Source organism: Bufo gargarizans, chromosome 3 (genome assembly GCF_014858855.1).
Source record: "Bufo gargarizans isolate SCDJY-AF-19 chromosome 3, ASM1485885v1, whole genome shotgun sequence".
Lineage (NCBI taxonomy): Eukaryota > Metazoa > Chordata > Amphibia > Anura > Bufonidae > Bufo > Bufo gargarizans.
The window spans coordinates 11838611-11858745 of NC_058082.1; the positions used below are offsets into that span (position 1 = coordinate 11838611).

General features: G+C 45.2%; 1 protein-coding gene across 1 annotated transcript; it reads left to right on the forward strand.

The window, feature by feature from the left end:
• Positions 1–701: 701 nt before the first annotated feature.
• Positions 702–1610, forward strand: LOC122930761 (odorant receptor 131-2-like). The gene has a single exon (XM_044284333.1). The coding sequence runs from the start codon at positions 702–704 to the stop codon at positions 1608–1610; it is 909 nt and encodes a 302-aa protein (XP_044140268.1).
• The last annotated feature ends 18525 nt before the right edge of the window (positions 1611–20135 follow it).

A 20135-nucleotide genomic window follows, 5' to 3' on the forward strand; every position in this document is an offset into this window, starting at 1 on the left:
TATTTTAATTAATTTCCCTATCCACATTTGTTTGCAGGGGATTTACCTACATGTTGCTGCCTTTTGCAGCCCTCTAGAACTTTCCTGGGCTGTTTTACAGCCTTTTTAGTGCCGAAAAGTTCGGGTCCCCATTGACTTCAATGGGGTTCGGGTTCGGGACGAAGTTCGGATCGGGTTCGGATCCCGAACCCGAACATTTCCGGGAAGTTCGGCCGAACTTCTCGAACCCGAACATCCAGGTGTCCGCTCAACTCTAATCTTGATGGTACATTGTGTTACTAAAAAGGTTGTTTACTACCACTGGCTACTGTGCATCTACCCTTAGCTATATGTGTCCTGTCACTTTGACATTACTAATTTGATCTTTGTGTTAAAGAGTATGACAAGGATCAGATACAGTTCTAGGAGACCCCAGAGTGTCATACACACCGAAATCTGAGCACTTTCAAGTCCAGCTGTATTGATTTGCACTAAATCAAATCTGCCGACCTACTCATTAGATCTGGACACAAAACAAATTTCAAGAACTTAGCTCATCATTATAGAGGACACTGAAGAAGACCTTTCTCTTTAATCTTGACAACCATGACTATTTACTTTGTGTCATACCATATACTGTATAATATGATTTTTTACATCTTTTGCTTGCAGTTTCTCATCTCAGTTCTGAATCTTGAAGCCACTAATAACCGGAGAAGACAATGGTGAATGCAACATCTCTCTACAGTAACAAGACTCAAGTATCCTATGGCAAGATAGAGAATTTGAGAATCACATGTCTGACCTTGATCTTATCAACCTTCAGCTTGTACCTCTCATCGGTTATCGTTATATTATGTGTGTTGTTCACCACCTCTCACATTCGAGAGAATGTCCGATATCTGCTCTTCTGTCACGTGCTCATATGTGACTCCTTTCACTTCACCCTGGCCTTCATTCTTTTTATAATGGCTTTATACCTCGTTTTTATACCATTAAAATATTGCTGCATCATAGGTGGAATTGCAGCCACCACAAATTTCATTACTCCCTACAATTTGGCCCTCATGTCCTTGGAGCGCTACGTTGCTATTTGCTTCCCATTGAGACATGAAAAGATATGCACAGTATGGAGGTGTAATATAGCCATCATGTTGACTTGGGCCATTGCAGCATTCCCTGTACTCATTGAGCTCCTTATTTTGTGGTTCTTCACAGGCAACAGTTATTTCTCTCGGCAGACAGTGTGTGTATGGAATTTTCTGCAAATATACAAGGTGCAAAGTACAATCAGGTTCCTGAGTTTCTCCCTCAGTTTCATCATGGTGGGCCTCACTATTATCTACACCTATATCAGAGTTATGTTAGTTGCTAAAAAGATTGGGTCATCAAAATCTTCTGCCACCAAGGCGGCCAAAACAGTCCTGCTCCACGCGTTTCAACTCCTCTTATGCCTGTGCTCGTACAGTAACACATTCACAGAGACAATCTTCCCAAAACAATATTTGAACATCGCCGCCATTAACTTCTTTCTGTTTAGCTGCTTGCCACAGTACATCAGTCCCCTCATTTATGGGATAAGAGATGAAGTAATCCGCCAACGCATAAGAAAACTGTTCCGCTCGACTTAGAAATCAGGAATGTAAAAAAAAAATTACTATTAAACTGTTCCCACATCCTTCTTTGTTCTATAGAGCTACATCCAAGGCATCACATTCAGCTTACTAGGGCTACCCCCCCCAAAAAAAAATATATATATATATATATATCTTCCTACAGATGGGTGTCTGGTTTTGATAATTTGAAGTAGATGTGAACTAATTTGCATAATTATTTCCTGTAGAGCATTGTCTTTAACCGCCTCCGGACCGCCTAACGCAGGATTGCGTTCCGAAGGCGGTTGATTTATTCCTCCTTGACGCGCCGGCGCGTCATCTCGCGAGACGCGAGATTTCCTCTGAACGCGCGCACACAGGCGCGCGCGTTCACAGGAACTGCAGGTAAGCGAGTGGATCTACAGCCTGCCAGCGGCGATCGTTCGTTGGCAGGCGGTAGATGCGATTTTTTTAACCCCTAAAAGGTATATTAGATGCTGTTTTGATAACAGCGTCTAATATACCTGCTACCTGGTCCTCTGGTGGTCCCTTTTGCTTGGATCGACCACCAGAGGACACAGGCAGCTCAGTAAAGTAGCACCAAACACCACTACACTACACCCCCCCTGTCACTTAATAACCCCTTATTAACCCCCTGATCACCCCATATAGACTCCCTGATCACCCCCCTGTCATTGATCACCCCCCCTGTAAGGCTCCATTCAGACGCCCGTATGTGTTTTGCGGTTACGCGGATCCTCAAAACACATACGGACGTCTGAATGGAGCCTTACAGGGAGGTGATCAATGACATATAGCCCATATAGACTCCATGATCACCCCCCTGTCATTGTTTACCCCCTGTAAGGCTGGCTCCATTCAGAGGTCCGTATGTGTTTTGCGGATCCACGGATCCATGGATCGGATCCGCAAAACACATACGGACGTCTGAATGGAGCCTTACAGGGGGGTGATCACCCCATATAGACTCCCTGATCACCCCCCTGTCATTGATCACCCCCCTGTAAGGATGGCTCCATTCAGAGGTCCGTATGTGTTTTGCAGATCCACGGATCCATGGATCGGATCTGCAAAACACATACGGACGTCTGAATGGAGCCTTACAGGGGGGTAATTACCCCATATAGACTCCCTGTTCACCCCCCTGTCATTGATCACCCCCTTGTAAGGCTGGCTCCATTCAGAGGTCCGTAAGTGTTTTGCGGATCCACGGATCCAAGGATCGGATCCGCAAAACACGGACACCGCGGATCCGCAAATCACATACAGACGTTTGAATGGAGCCTTACAGGGGGGTAATCAATGACAGGGTGGTGATCACCCCATATAGACTCCCTGATCACCCCCCTGTCATTGATCACCCCCCTTTAAGGCTCCATTTAGACATTTTTTTGGCACAAGTTAGCGGAAATTGATTATTATTTTTTTTTTTCTTACAAAGTCTCATATTTCACTAACTTGTGACAAAAAATAAAATCTCACATGAACTCACCATTCCCCTCACGGAATCCAAATGCGTAAAATTTTTTAGACATTTATATTCCAGACTTCTTCTCACGCTTTAGGGCCCCTAAAATGCCAGGGCAGTATAAATACCCCACATGTGACCCCATTTTGGAAAGAAGACACCCCAAGGTATTCGCTGAGGGGCATAATGAGTCCATGAAAGATTGAAATTTTTGTCACAAGTTAGCGGAAAGGGAGACTTTGTGAGAAAAAAACAAAAAAAATCTATTTCCGCTAACTTGTGCCCAAAAAAAAAAATTCTATGAACTCGCCATGCCCCTCACGGAATACCTTGGGGTGTCTTCTTTCCAAAATGGGGTCACATGTGGGGTATTTATACTGCCCTGTTATTTTAGGGGCCCTAAAGCGTGAGAAGAAGTCTGGAATCCAAATGTCTAAAAATGCCCTCCTAAAAGGAATTTGGGCCCCTTTGCGCACCTAGGCTGCAAAAAAGTGTCACACATGTGGTATCGCCGTACTCAGGAGAAGTTGGGCAATGTGTTTTAGGGTGTATTTTTACATATACCCATGCTGGGTGAGAAAAATATCTCTCTATAATGACAACTTTGTATAAAAAAATGAGAAAAGTTGACTTTTAGAGAGATATTTCTCTCACCCAGAATGGGTATATGTAAAAATACACCCCAAAACACATTGCCCTACTTCTCCTGAGTACGGTGATACCACATGTGTGAGACTTTTTTGCAGCCTAGGTGGGCAAAGGGGCCCAAATTCTAAAGAGCACCTTTAGGATTTCACAGGGCATTTTTTACACATTTGGATTCCAGACTTCTTCTCATGCATTAGGGCCCCTAAAATGCCAGGGCAGTATAACTACCCCACAAGTGACCCCATTTTGGAAAGAAGACACCCCAAGGTATTTTGTGATGGGCATAGTGAGTTCATGGAAGTTTTTTTTTTGTCACAAGTTAGTGGAATATGAGACTTTGTAAGGAAAAAAAAAACATAATTTTCCGCTAACTTGCGACAAAAAATTAAAAGTTCTATGAACTCACTATGCCCATCAGCGAATATCTTAGGGTGTCTAATTTCCGAAATGGGGTCATTTGTGGGGGTTTTCTACTGTCTGGGCATTGTAGAACTTTAGGAAACATGACAGGTGCTCAGAAAGTCAGAGCTGCTTCAAAATGCGGAAATTCAAATTTTTGTACCATAGTTTGTAAACGCTATAACTTTTACCCAAACCATTTTTTTTTTACCCAAACATTTTATTTTATCAAAGACATGTAGAACAATAAATTTAGAGATAAATTTATATAGAAATGTAGGTTTTTAAAAAAATATTACAACTGAAAGTGAAAAATGTAATTGTTTTGCAAAAAATTCGGAAAATTACGATTAATAACAAAAAAAGTAAAAATGGCAGCAGCAATGAAATACCACCAAATGAAAGCTCTATTAGTGAGAAGAAAAGGAGGTAAAATTCATTTGGGTGGTAAGTTGTATGACCGAGCAATAAACCGTGAAAATAGTGTAGGGCAGAATTGTAAAAAGTGGTCTGGTCATTAAGGGTGTTTAAGCTAGGGGAGCTGAAGTGGTTAAAGGGGTTCTCCAGGAATTCAAATATGAAAATACCTAAATGTTGCTTTGTTATACACATATTCCCAAATACCTTTCATTAGTTATAATGGCTCGTTTTGTGTGGGAAGCAATCATTAGGGGAAACAAAATGGCTGCTGTCCTTCCATTACGCACAAAAACTGTCCTAATCACACAGCAATCAACTGAGGTAAAGAGATGCCTCATCCTCCTCTTCTACATGTGATTTTGATCCTGAATAGAGATTATAAGATCTTAAGCTGAATCTCTCTGGGAATGGAGCTCATGAGGAGACATGAAGTACAGAGAGGACCGACAGGACAGACTCTGGAAATGTGGGGCTCTGGTAATGGAGACTGCATACAAGAGCTGCTGCTTATTATCCACATCCTCACCTCTAGGGATGAGTGAACTTCTGTTTTTAAGTTCGATGTACAAGGTTCAGGTTATCTAAGAATTCCATTATAGATTCCACTACCACGGACCATAACTTAGCAGAATCCATAACGGAATTCTTAGATATCCCAAACCTGAACCTTGTATGCCGAGCCTGAAAGCAGAAGTTTGCTTAAGGCCTCATGCACACAGCAGTTTTTTTTCACGGTCCGCAAAAACGGGGTCCGTGGGTCCGTGATCCGTGACCGTTTTTTCGTCCGTGGGTCTTCCTTGATTTTTGGAGGATCCACGGACATGAAAAAAAAGTCGTTTTGGTGTCCGCCTGGCCGTGCGGAGCCAAACGGATCCGTCCTGAATTACAATGCAAGTCAATGGGGACGGATCCGTTTGATGTTGACACAATATGGTGCCATTTCAAACGGATACGTCCCCATTGACTTTCAATGTAAAGTCTGGAGTTCTTTTATACCATCGGATTGGAGTTTTCTCCAATCCGATGGTATATTTTAACTTGAAGCGTCCCCATCACCATGGGAACGCCTCTATGTTAGAATATACTGTCGGATATGAGCTACTTCGTGAAACTCAGATCCGACAGTATATTTTAACACAGAGGCGTTCCCATGGTGATGGGGACGCTTCTAGTTAGAATACACTACAAACTTTGTACAAGACTGCCCCCTGCTGCCTGGCAGCACCCGATCTCTTACAGGGGGATATGATAGCACAATTAACCCCTTCAGGTGCGGCACCTAAAGGGGTTAATTGTACTATCATATTCCCCTGTAAGAGATCAGGGCTGCCAGGCAGCAGGGGGCAGACCCCCCCCCTCCCCAGTATGAATATCGTTGGTGGCACAGTGTGCACCCGCCATCGGGTCCCCCTTCCTCCCTCTAGTGTAATAAATCATTGGTGGCACAGTGTGTGCCCACCATCGCCCCCCCCCTCCCTCTATTGTAATAAATCGTTGGTGGCACAGTGTGCGCCCACCATCGCCCCCCTCCCTCCCTCTATTGTAATAAATCGTTGGTGGCACAGTTATACACAGTTATACACATATTCCCAAATACCTTTCATTAGTTATAATGGCTCGTTTTGTGTGGGAAGCAATCATTAGGGGAAACAAAATGGCTGCTGTCCTTCCATTACGCACAAAAACTGTCCTAATCACACAGCAATCAACTGAGGTAAAGAGATGCCTCATCCTCCTCTTCTACATGTGATTATGATCCTGAATAGAGATTATAAGATCTTCAGCTGAATCTCTCTGGGAATGGAGCTCATGAGGAGACATGAAGTACAGAGAGGACCGACAGGACAGACTCTGGAAATGTGGGTCTCTGGTAATGGAGACTGCATACAAGAGCTGCTGCTTATTATCCACATCCTCACCTCTAGGGATGAGCGAACTTCTGTTTTTAAGTTCGATGTACAAGGTTCAGGTTATCTAAGAATTCCATTATAGATTCCACTACCACGGTATATTTTAACTTGAAGCGTCCCCATCACCATGGGAACGCCTCTATGTTAGAATATACTGTCGGATATGAGCTACTTCGTGAAACTCAGATCCGACAGTATATTCTAACACAGAGGCGTTCCCATGGTGATGGGGACGCTTCTAGTTAGAATACACTACAAACTTTGTACAAGACTGCCCCCTGCTGCCTGGCAGCACCCGATCTCTTACAGGGGGATATGATAGTACAATTAACCCCTTCAGGTGCGGCACCTAAAGGGGTTAATTGTACTATCATATTCCCCTGTAAGAGATCAGGGCTGCCAGGCAGCAGGGGGCAGACCCCCCCTCCCCAGTTTGAATATCGTTGGTGGCACAGTGTGCACCCCCCATCGGGTCCCCCTTCCTCCCTCTAGTGTAATAAATCGTTGGTGGCACAGTGTGTGCCCACCATCGCCCCCCTCCCTCTATTGTAATAAATCGTTGGTGGCACAGTGTGCGCCCACCATCGCCCCCCCTCCCTCCCTCTATTGTAATAAATCGTTGGTGGCACAGTGTGCGCCCACCATCGCCCCCCCTCCCTCCCTCTATTGTAATAAATCGTTGGTGGCACAGTGTGCGCCCACCATTGGCCCCCCTCCCTCTATAGCAGTAACAACATTGGTGGCAGTGTGCAGCCTCCCATTTCCCCCCCCCCCCCATCATTGGTGGCAGCGGAGTTCCGATTGGAGTCCCAGTTTAATCGCTGGGGCTCCGATCGGTAACCATGGCAACCAGGACGCTACTGCAGTCCTGGTTGCCATGGTTACTTAGCAATAGTACAATAGTAGAAGACTCATAGTTACCTGCTTGCTGCTGCGATGTCTGTGTCCGGCCGGGAGCTCCACCTACTGGTAAGTGAAAGGTCTGTGCGGCGCATTGCTAAAGAACTGTCACTTACCAGTTAGAGGAGCTCCCGGCCGGTCACAGACATCGCAGAAGCAAGCAGGTAAGTATGAATCTTCTACTGTTGTACTATTGCTAAGTAACCATGGCAACCAGGTGCCGATGGTGGGCGCACACTGTGCCACCTACGATTTCTAACATTAGAGGGAGGAAGGGGGGGCCCGATGGGGGGCGCACACTGTGCCATCAACGATATTCAAACTGGGGAGGGGGGGGGTCTGCCCCCTGCTGCCTGGCAGCCCTGATCTCTTACAGGGGAATATGATAGTACAATTAACCCCTTTAGGTGCCGCAGCAGGGGGCAGTCTTGTACAAAGTTTGTAGTGTATTCTAACTAGAAGCGTCCCCATCACCATGGGAACTCTTCTGTGTTAGAATATACTGTCGGATATGAGTTTTCACAAAGTGAAAACTTAGATCAGAAAAAGCTTTTATGCAGACGGATCTTCGGATCCGTCTGTATGAAAGCAACCTACGGCCACGGGTCACGGACACGGATGCCAATCTTGTGTGCATCCGTGTTCTTTCACGGACCCATTGACTTGAATGGGTCCGTGAACCGTTGTCCGTCAAAAAAATAGGACAGGTCATATTTTTTTGACGGACAGGATACACGGATCACGGCCTCGGCTGCAAAACTGTGCATTTTCCGATTTTTCCACGGACCCATTGAAAGTCAATGGGTCCGCGAAAAAAAACGGAAAACGGCACAACGGCCACGGATGCACACAACGGTCGTGTGCATGAGGCCTAACACTACTCACGTCCTCAGTACTTCATGTCTCCTTATGAACTCCATTCCTACAGAGATTCAGCTGAAGATCCTATCAGCTGTATTCAGGATCATAATCCCTGACAAGGAGAGCAGAGTTTGAGGATGAGGCAGCTCTTTAGCTCAGTGTTGTGAAGTCCTGCTGTGTGACTGGAACAGGTTCTGTGTGTACTAATAGGACAGCAGCCATTTTATTTCTCCTAATGATTGCTTCCCAGACGAAAACGATCCATTGTAACTAGAGATGAGCGAATCGAAGTTGACGAAGTGGAATTTGATCCGAATTTCAGGAAAATGTTGATTTGTTCTGAATTTCCTCATGCTTCAAGGTAACGAATCTAATTTTTTCCTAAAATGGCTGCTGCATGTGTGAGGACATGGAGCAAGGAACTCCGGGAAGGTGGGATCACCCATAAAGCCATGCATGCAACCAATCAGCAGCCAGTCAGCCCTGTGATGTCACAGCCCTATAAATAGTGTCAGCCATCTTAGATTCTGACATTCACTAGTGTATTTAGTGCAGAGAGAGAGACGTGTCTGCAGGTGCTAGGGACAGTGATAGGAAAGACTTGATTGTAGTGGGGGAAAAAACAATTTACAAGTGCAGGGAAAGATTATTCAAGGTGTAGGGAAAGGATAGGGAGGAATCATTCAACCAGCATTTATGGAGAACAGGGTTCAGTAGGGGAGGTGACAGCCTGGGTAATGGGAACAATCCTATTACACCTTGCTGCACTGACTGGGGATCCACATTGCCATTATACAGCTCTGTAATTCCAGCAAACCGTTCTTGTTATTCGGGTGATACAGCCATTAACAGGGTTTATTACAAGGAAATATTTCTACGTCTCATTTGCCCTTGTGAGGTGCAGTTATATGTTCTAAAATATTTTTTGGCTTGTATTAGTAAGAAAGAAAGGGCTTATTAGCTGTTGTGTGGTAAAGTGCTAAAACTACAGCACTTTTTGCCAAGTATATATTTGCCGTTTAGCGGTGCCGTTATATGATCTAAAGCCTTTTGTGGCATGTCTTAGTGGCAAAAGTAAAATATGTCTGATAATAAAATGGCTGCACAACATTTCACATACAAAGAATTGAGCTGAGAAAAGGTGATCATTCTAAATTAAAGTGGTATTATACCCTCTATAAATGTAAAAATAGAAGCTCTTAGCGCACATACGTGTCGGGCCATCTACCAGGCGTCAAGGTGGCTTCCGCAGATGGGTACCTAACACTAACAAACCGCCTCTCTTGGTCTTACCTAAGCCTACAATTTTCAGGGCAGTGTAGGAACCAGCTGCATTTAGTTTTTGGATGTGGCTGTCGTGGCTGGGAGCGACGGATTGGTCACGGAGGGCTTTCGCAAGCCCGCGGTGACCAATTCCTTGCTCCACCACGACAGCTTCCATCCACGAAGTGTGAAAAAAAGCTGTACCGTACGGCCAATGCATCAGAATCAGAAGAATGAAAAGTAAGGATGAGGGCTATTATAAACAAGCATTAGAACTGAAACAACGCCTGATGGAAAGAGGTGATGCAGAAGAATCACTAGATAAAGATATGAAGAAAGTGGAAGAGAGAAGTTACCAAAGGGAAACTTTAAACGGGAAAGTTGTTCACTGAGTAAATATAACTCCCCAAAAAAGTGTATCCAGTTTGCAGGGATCCAACATAGAATCTGTAGCTTTATTAATTGCAGGAGCACGTACGTGGTATATTTGTTGCTCTGCAATTGCGGCAGATTCTATGTTGGGAAGACAATTAGGTGTATGTTCGAACGAGTGAGAGAACATTTTAACTCTATAAAGACAGGAAAAGGTTGCCCCAGATTCATAGACCATGTAAGGACTGCTCATGCAGGTAACATAGATTGCATCTCCTTTGCAGGCTTGGAGACCATGGCCGCCCCTCCACAGCGAGGAGACAGACACCGAGAGGCGAAGTGGATTCTGCGCACCCAGGCATTAGGTGAACTCGGCTTAAATGATAGGAATGATTTACGTGTATTCCTCTGATGTGATGTGAGATCGCCATCCTGATTGGATCACAATTACGTTCTGCATTGGTCTCTGTATGTTGTGTACTGTTTTTACTGACCCTTTAGGTAGGCGCATTGTTGTTGCCCATTGTTATGGCAACGCGTAGCGCTAATACCTTTAAAGGGGGCGGCGCAAATGGACGCGCTGACACACAGCCAGATGAAGCGCATGTAGCGCAAAACGGCCGCCGCCGCTGCTTGGTGCGTGCAGTTGTCTGTCTGCCCCATGTCTTTGGTGAAATAAAGCATCGATTTGATACAGTACACTGGTGAGTGCCACTGACTACTTTCTTCGTTGTTATATTTACCAGCTACATTTATACTCTGCTCAGAAGCCCCAGGCAGATGGGCATTGCTCAGTCTAAAAGAGGCGCTACCCTCAATATATACTACAAGAAAATTTAGACTAGCACATTCATATTCATAATCACAGGTGCATATCCATCAAGCAAACATGGATGATAATAAAATGGCTGCACAACATTTCACATAGGATAGGGAGGAATCGTTCCCCCAGTATTTCTGTTGAACAGGGTTCAGTCGGGAGGTGACAGACTGGGTAATAGGAGCAATCCGATTACACCTTGCTGCACTGACTGGCGATACAAGTTTCATACAGCCATTAACAGGGTTTATTACAAGGAAATATTTCTACGTCTTATTTGCCCGTGTGCGGTGCAGTGTTTGGCTTGTATTAGTGAGAAAAAAAGGCTTATTAGCTGTTGTGTGGTGAAGTGCTAAAACTACAGCACTTTTTGTCAAGTATTAGTGGCAAAAGTAAAATATATTTGCCGTTAAGGGGTGCAGTTATATGTTTTAAAGCAATTTTTGTCGTGTAATAGTGGCAAAATAAAAAGAATATTTGCCATTCAGCAGTGCAGTTTTATGTTCTAAAGCCTTTTGTGGCATGTATTAGTGGCAAATAAAAAATATATTTGGCGTTCAGCAGTGCAGTTATATGTACTAAAGACTTTTGTGGCGTGTATTAGTGGCAAAATAAAAATATATTTGCCGTTCAGCGGTGCAGTTGTATGTTCTAAAGCCTTTTGTGGCATGTATTAGTGGCAAAAGTAAAATATATTTGCCGTTCAGCGGTGCAGTTGTATGTTCTAAAGCCTTTTGTGGCATGTATTAGTGGCAAATAAAAAAATATATTTGCCGTTCAGCAGTGCAGTTATATGTACTAAAGACTTTTGTGGTGTGAATTAGTGGCAAAATAAAAATATATTTGCCGTTCAGTGGTGCAGTTATCTGTTATAAAGCCCTTTTAGTCATATAATAGTGGCAGTTATATGTTCTAAATCCTTTTGTGGCGTGTATTAGTGGCAAAAGTAAAATATATTTGCCGTTCAGCGGTGCAGTTATATGTTATAAAGCGCTTTTTGTCGTGTATTAGTGGCAAATTAAAAATATATTTGCCGTTCAACGGTGCAGTTACATGTTTTAAAGCATTTTGTGGTGTGTATTACTGGCAAAAGTGGAGAAGTGTGGTGAAGTGAAAAAATTACAGACTTTTTGAGATGTTTTAATTTTCTTTTTATTTATTTAATCTAAATGTATGTCAGACAGAGAAGTGGCAGCGCCTGCACAGGGGAATGGCTTAAATGTTTCTGGCGCAGGCAGAGGCCACAGCAGTGTAAGGGGGCGTGGCAGCGGGGGACACTTCTAGAGTTAAGCGGACACCTGGATGTTCGGGTTCGACTGGTTCGGCCGAACTTCACAAAAAAGTTCGAGTTTGGGACCCGAACCTCATTTAAGTCAATGGGGACCCGAACTTTTAAGCACTAAAATGGCTCTAACAATGTCATGGAAAGGGCTAGAGGGCTGAAAATGGCATCAAAATGTGGTTAAGAGCATGGCAAGTACTCTGCAAACAATAGTGAATAGGAAAATTACTTTAAATAACATAAAATAGGTAAAAAAAAAAATCTTGATCTAGGAGGACGAGGTCTATATGGAGTAGGAGGTTGAGGAGGCGGTGGAAGCGGCGGTGGAGGAGGAGGAGGTAGCCTACACTGCTTTTTGGTTTTAATTTAATTCAATTTTTTTAAATTAGGGTACACCCCAAAACATTGGGAAATATAACCTGTGATAACCCCCTCCAGTAGTGCTAAACACACGTTCAGACAATACACTAGCTGCAGGGCAGGCCAGCACCTCCAAGGCGTAAAGGGCAAGATCAGGTCATGTGCCCAATTTGGAGACCCATCAGTCAGTTCGTGTAGCACACATACTGTCCCACCATGTCGCACGTCATCGTCCACGATTCATTTGGATATCGTCTCTATCAACTTTCGATATTCTTTTCTGAGCCTACCAGGTTGATAACGGTTATCGGCGAATCAGGGTTCCAAGCCGGAGAGGGACCGTGAGAAAGAGAGACCACATCCAAGGGAGGTCAATGGATGAAATTTAATTGTGATCGAGCTGGAAATATGGGAAAAGTTATTAAAACTGAACAATTGAAGGAAAGAAGAGGGCACGCGGCAATTACCCACTCCCGACTTGGGGAGGTAGTGACGATAAATAACAATACAGGACTCTTAAGATGCCCTGTTATTGGAATGATTAATAAAAAATTATAGGGAATGTCACTAGGGTATTTAGGATTTGGAAACGTTAGACAGGAGAGGCCCTGCTGCTGATTTGTTGACTCCAGATAACTTCTGCCTGATGGCACGTCACCGTGACGTCCACGATCCGTTTGGATATCTTCTCTATCAACTTTCGATGTTCTTTTCTGAGCCAACCATGTTGATCAGGGTTATCGGCGAATCAGGGTTCCACGCCAGAGAGGGAGCGTGAGAAAGAGAGACCACATCCAAGGGAGGTAAATTTTTTAAAATTAAATATGATCAAGTTGAAAAGTGGGAAAAATTATTGAAGCACAAATGTGGGACAAGTTATTAAAGTTTAAGCATTGAATGAAAGAAGATTTTTTTTAAATTTAATTCCCTGTCACCTATGCAGAGCAGGGGTTTTGTCTACTAGGTATAGCAGTGGTATATCACATCCCAAAATTGGTGAATTTCACCCAAAAATGTAACACAAATTAGCGATTTCTTTTTTACCTGTCTAATATGTATAGCAGTGGTATATCCCACCCAAAAATTTGTGAATTTCACCTGAAAATATAACAGAAAAATTTGTGATTTTTTTTTACCTGTCTACTAGGTATAGCAGTGGTATATCACACCCAAAAATTTGTGAATTTCACCCGAAAGTGTAAAAAACAAATTAGTGAAATTACATAAAATGAAATTAAAAAGTACAAATTAAAAAAATTACCTTGATTTATGAGGTGGAGGTAGATATGGAGTGGGAGTTTGATGAGGCGGTGGATGTAGCGGAGTAGGTGGAAGGGGTGGTGGAGGAGGACGAGGTAGCCAACACAGTTTTTTCATTTCAATTTTTTAATTTTTTTTTATTAGGGTACACTCCAAAAGAGTGTGAAATATCCAAAATACAACAATGAGCAATTGCGCTGTAGTATAACAATGGCTGGTTAGTGCCGGTATACATGTCTATTCTGCACATTGTACGGACAAGTCCTGTGGGATCCATGCCTGGTTCATTTTAATGAACGTGAGCTTGTCCACATTGGCTGTGGACAGGCGGCTGCGCTTGTCTGTGATGACGCCCCCTGCCGTGCTAAACACATGTTCAGACAATACACTGGCTGTAGGGCAGGCCAGCACCTCCAAGGCGTAAAGGGCAAGCTCAGGCCATATGCCCGATTTGGAGACCCAGAAGTTTAAGGGGGCAGACCCGTCATTCAGTACATGTAGGCGTGTGCACACATACTGCTCCACCATGTTGGTGAAATGCTGCCTCCTGCTAAGACGTTCTGTATCAGCTGGTGGTGCTGGTTGTTGTTGTGGCGTGCTGACAAAGCTTTTCTACATTTCAGCCATGCTAACCCTGCCTTCTGAGGTGCTGGCGGTGCCCCAGCTGCGTTTGCGACCTTTTCCTCCTCCTCTGCCTTCGCCTTGTGCTTCCACTCTGCCTCCGCTGTCAGGTGGGAATGCCACCAGCAACGCGTTTACCAGCGTGTGCTTGTACTCGCGCATCTTACGATTACGCTCCAGTGATGGAATAAAGGTACGTTGTCCTTGTAACAGGGATCCAGCAGGGAGGCCACCCAGTAATCAGCACAAGTTAGAATGTGGGCAACTCGACGGTTGTTTACGGAGACACTGCAGCATGTGATGGCTCATGTGTTCCAGGCTGCCTAGAGGCAACGAAAAGCTGTCCTCAGTGGGAGGTGTATCGTCTGTGTCCTTTGTATCCCCCCAGCCACACACCAGTGATGGCCATGAACTGGTTTGGGTGCCACCCTGCTGTGAACATGGTTCCTCCTCCTCTATCTCCTTCTCCGCATCATTTACATTATCATCCTCCAGAACTGTGCCCTGGCTGGACAATTGTGTACCTGGATTTTGTGTATGCAGGAACCCACCCTCAGAGCCACTTGTGAATGACTGGCCGGAAACCCTATGAAATGATCCCTCTTCCTCCTCCTCCTCCTGTGCCACATCCTCTTCGATCATCGCCAGCAGCGTTTTTTCAAGGAGGCATAGAAGTGGGATAGTAACGCTGAGAACGGCGTTATCGGCACTGGCCATGTTGGTGGAGTACTCGAAACAGCGCAACAAGGAACACAGGTCTCGCATGGAGGCCCAGTCATTGGTGGTGAAGTGGTGCTGTTCCGCAGAGAGACTCACCTGTGTGTGCTGAAGCTGAAACTCCACTATCGCCTGCTGCTAATCACACAGTCTGGCCAGCATGTGCAAGGTGGAGTTCCACCTTGTGGGCACGTCGCATATGAGGCGGTGAGCGGGAAGGCCAAAGTGACGCTACAGTGCTGACAGGCGAGCAGCAGTAGGGTGAGAACGCCGAAAGCGCGCACAGACGACCAGCACTTTCTGCAGCAGCTCTGACAAATCGGGGTAAGTTTTAAGTAACCTCTGCACCAACAAATTCAGCACATGCGCCAGGCAAGGGATGTGCGTCAAGCTGGCTAGTCCCAGAGCTGCTATGAGATTTCTCCCATTATCGCACAGCACCAGTCCGGGCTTGAGACTCACTGGCACCAACCACTCATCGGTCTGTTGTTCAAGACCCGTCCACAGCTCCTGCGCGGTGTGGAGTTTGTCCCCCAAACAGATACTGTCACGGAAGGTGTGCAGGAAACTAGAAAACACAAAATGAATATAAGACTGACTGGATCCAAAACTAAGGAACAAAAAGTTTGTATAACACCTGTACACCCTATAATAAAGAGGGGACACGACCACCGGCTCCCTACTCTAGATACGGAGGGAGTCAGGGTCACCTGGGATCCAGCAAACAGAAAGACACAAATAAATGAACAAAACTTATCTTGTAGAAGACTCAGAAGTAGGAACAACATGCACACACTCCAGGAAGTAGTTTAAACTGCAAAGTGATGCACTATGGGAAAAGGATTTAAAGGGATGCAATCAGTGCAACTACATGACAGCTGAGAGAGGCTAACGAGATGAGAAAATGAAAGGAAAACAAAGGAACCTTAAGGAGGAGGTTCTAGTCGCCTGTCAGAGCTTCTCAGATGTCTGGTGGTGACAGTACCCCTCCTTCTACGAGTGGACTCCGGACACTCAGAGCCCACCTTCTCAGGATGGGACCTATGGAAAGCCCTGATGAAACGAGTGGCCTTAATGTCCGTCACTGGGACCCACATCCTCTCCTCAGGACCATAACCCTCCCAATGAACGAGGTACTGGAGAGAACCGGAGACAACACGAGAATCCACAATCCTAGAGACCTGAAATTCAAGATTACCATCAACCACAATCGGAGGAGGAGGAAAAGACGAGGGTACAATGGGTTAGACATAAGGTTTTAATAAGGACTTATGAAAAACATTATGGATCTTCCAAGTCTGAGGAAGATCAAGACGGTAGGCAACAGGATTGATGACGGACAAGATTTTGTAAGGCCCAATAAACTTAGGACCCAACTTCCAGGAGGGAACCTTCAATTTGATATTCTTAGTAGACAACCACACCAGATCACCAACATTCAGGTCCGGACCAGGCACACGTCTCTTATCCGCCACACGCTTATATCTCTCACTCATGCTCTTTAGATTATCCTGAATCTTTTGCCAAATAGATGACAACGACGAGGAGAATCTGTCCTCATCAGGTAAACCAGAAGACCCCTCTCCCGAGAATGTCCCAAACTGCGGATGAAACCCATATGCACCAAAAAATGGTGACTTATCAGAGGACTCCTGACGACGGTTATTTAAAGCAAACTCAGCAAGAGACTAAAAAGAACACCAATGCTCCTGATTCTCCGCCACAAAACAGAGCAGATATGTCTCCAGATTCGGATTGACGCGCTCCATCTGGCCATTCGACTGCGGGTGGAAAGCAGAAGAGAATGACAACCAAACCCCCAAGCGAGAACAGAAAGCCTTCCAGAATCTGGAAACAAACTGCGTGCCCCTATCAGAGACTATGTTTGAAGGAATACCATGCAATTTGACAATGTGATCAATAAATGCCTGCGCCAGCGTCTTAGCATTGGGCAAGCCAGGAAAAGGGATGAAATGCAGCATTTTGCTAAAACGGTCCACCACCGCCAGAATCACAGTCTTCCCCGAGGAACGAGGCAGGTCTGTAATGAAGTCCATGGACAGATGTGTCCAAAGACTGGAAGGAATGGGTAAGGGAAGGAGAGGACCTGATGGCCGTGAATGAGGGACTTTGGCACGAGCGCAGGTCTCGCAGGCTGCCACAAAACCCTCAACCGACTTACGAAGCACCGGCCACCAGAATCTCAGAGCGATGAGATCCACTGTGGCTCTTACCCCCGGGTGCCCAGCAAGGACAGTATCGTGGTGTTCCTTAAAAATCCTGTGTCTTAAAGCGAGAGGCACAAACAACCTCCCAGGAGGACAAAGATCAGGAGCCTCTGACTGGGCTACCTGAACCTCTGCCTCTAATTCAGGATAAAGAGCAGAGACCACCACACCTTCAGCCAAAATGGGACCCGGGTCTTCAAAATGCCCACCTCCCGGAAAACAATGTGACAGGGCATCCGCCTTCACATTCTTAACCCCAGGGCGGAACGTGACAACAAAATTAAACCTGGAAAAGAACAAAGACCATCTGGCCTGTCTCGGGTTCAGACGCTTGGCTGACTCCAAGTAGGCCAGATTCTTATGGTCAGTAAACACGGTAATAGGGTGTCTGGCTCCCTCTAGCCAATGGCGCCATTCCTCAAAAGCCAATTTGATGGCCAACAACTCCCTATCTCCCACATCGTAATTTCTTTCTGCGGAGGAGAGTTTCTTCGAGAAAAAGGCACACGGTCGCCAATTGTCAGGAGAGGGACCCTGAGACAAGACAGCACCCATACCCACCTCAGAAGCATCAACCTCAACTATGAAGGGTAGAGAAATATCAGGTTGTACCAAGATGGGAGCGGAGGCAAAACTCTCCTTGATATTAGAAAAGGCCTTACGCGCCTCTACCGACCAGGAGGAAAAATCTACCCCCTTTCTGGTCATATCAGTGAGTAGTTTAACAACAGAGGAATAATTCAAAATAAACTTCCTGTAATAATTGGTAAAGCCCAAAAAACGCATCAGCGCCTTTTGATTCTCAGGAAGCTCCCACTCAAGCACAGCGCGGACCTTCTCGGGGTCCATGCGAAAACCAGAAGCGGAGAGAAGAAACACCAGAAATTGAATTTCTGGAACCGCAAACACACATTTCTCCAGTTTAGCGTACAATTTATTCTCCCGCAGGATGAGCAAGACCTAACGTAAGTGTTCCCTATGAGTTTGAAATCAGGAGAAAAAATCTAAATGTCATCTAGATACGCTAATACAAATTTCCTCATTAAATGATAAAAGATGCTGTTCACAAAATGCTGAAAGACGGCTGGAGCATTCATCAAACCAAAAGGCATAACCAAATTCTCAAAATGGCCCTCAGGGGTATTGAAGGCCGTCTTCCATTCGTCTCCTTCTCTGACCAGGTTGTATGCCCCTCTTAGATCTAACTTGGAAAAAAACTTTAGCCCCAACAATCTGGTTAAACAGGTCCGGGATCAGAGGAAGAGGATAAGGATCACGAATTGTGATACTGTTCATCTCCCTGAAATCCAGACATGGTCTTAAAGAACAATCTTTTTTCTTAACAAAGAAAAAACCAGCGGCAACAGGTGACTTCGAGGGTCGTATGTGTCCCTTTCTCAGACTCTCAGAGATATAAGCACGCATAGCGACCCTTTCAGGTTGGGAGAGATTGTACAAACGAGATTTAGGCAGCTTGGCGCCTGGGGTAAGATTAATAGGGCAATCGTACTCCCTGTGCGGGGGCAAATCCTGAACTCCACTCTCAGAGAAGACATCTGAAAATTCAGAGAGAAAAGATGGTACAGTCTTAGTAGAAACCTCAGAAACAGATGTCGTGAGGCAATTCTCTCTGCAAAAGTCACTCCAACCATTTATTTGCCTCTCTTGCCAATCAATGGTGGGGTTATGTTTAGTGAGCCAGGGTAGCCACAACACTAGAGGGGTAGGCAACCCGCTAAGGACGAAACATGACATATCCTCAACATGATTATCACTCACAATCAAACGGATATTGTGAACTATGCCCTTTAACGATTTCTGAGAAAGTGGAGCAGAATCAATAGCAAAAACAGGTATATCCTTTCCCAAAGTGCATACCTGGAAACCATGAGTTATAGCAAATTGATTATCAATGAGATTGACAGCTGCTCCACTATCTACAAAAATCTCACAAAAAATGTTCTTGCTCTCTAGCGCCACCCTGGCAGGTAGGACAAAACGGGAACTACAAGCAAACGGAAAACCTTCAATTTCCGCATCAACCTTGCCAATAGTAACAGATGGAACGTTTTTAGAGGATTTTTTCCTTTTTGTTACTTTATTACTCTCAAAAAACTGTCTGAATCTCCTAGAGGGACAAACATTTGCCAAATGATTTATCCCCCACAACAGAAACAAACCTTCCTATGAGGACTGAATCTTTCACTGTCAGAGGCAATCAAACCGAGCTGCATGGGCTCCTGCTCAGAAGGGATTGAGAGCGACTGAGACCCCTGTGCACTGAATGAGACCGCCGCACTGTCCTGGGACTGAGTATGACAGGAAGGAGTGATCTTTCCTCTCTCTCTACGACGCCTGTCAATACGAATGGCCCGAGACATGGCAGAGTCCAAGGAGGTAGGTCTCTCATGAAAGGCAAATGCATCTTTCAATCCCTCTGAAAGACCATGGCAAAATTGACTTCGGAGTGCAGCATCATTCCAACCAGTATCAGCTGCCCATCTCCGAAATTCTGAGCAGTATATCTCTGCGGATTGTTTACCCTGACATAAAAGACGTAGTCTAGACTCAGCCAGAACAATACGATCCGGATCATCATATATCTGACCCAGGGCTAAAAAGAATTCATCCACTGAACGGAGGGGCTGTGCCCCCACCGGCAGCGAAAAGGCCCAGGACTGAGCGTTATCCCTGAGCAGCGAGATGATGATCCCCACCCTCCGTTCCTCATCACCAGAGGAATGGGGAAGTAGGCGAAAATGGAGTTTGCAAGCCTCTCTAAAACAAACAAAATTCTCACTACCCCCGGAGGACGTATCCGGGAGCGAGATCTTAGGCTCAGAACAAACTCCATGAACGCAAGCAGAAACGGTCACCTCAAACTGAGAGACAGTTTTCCGGAGATCTGCTACCTCCAGTGAAAGACCCTGCATGCGGTCAATCAAGGTTGAAACCGGATTCATGCTTGAGACGGTTTTGGCGGTTTATAATGTCACTGAAGGTGTGCAGGA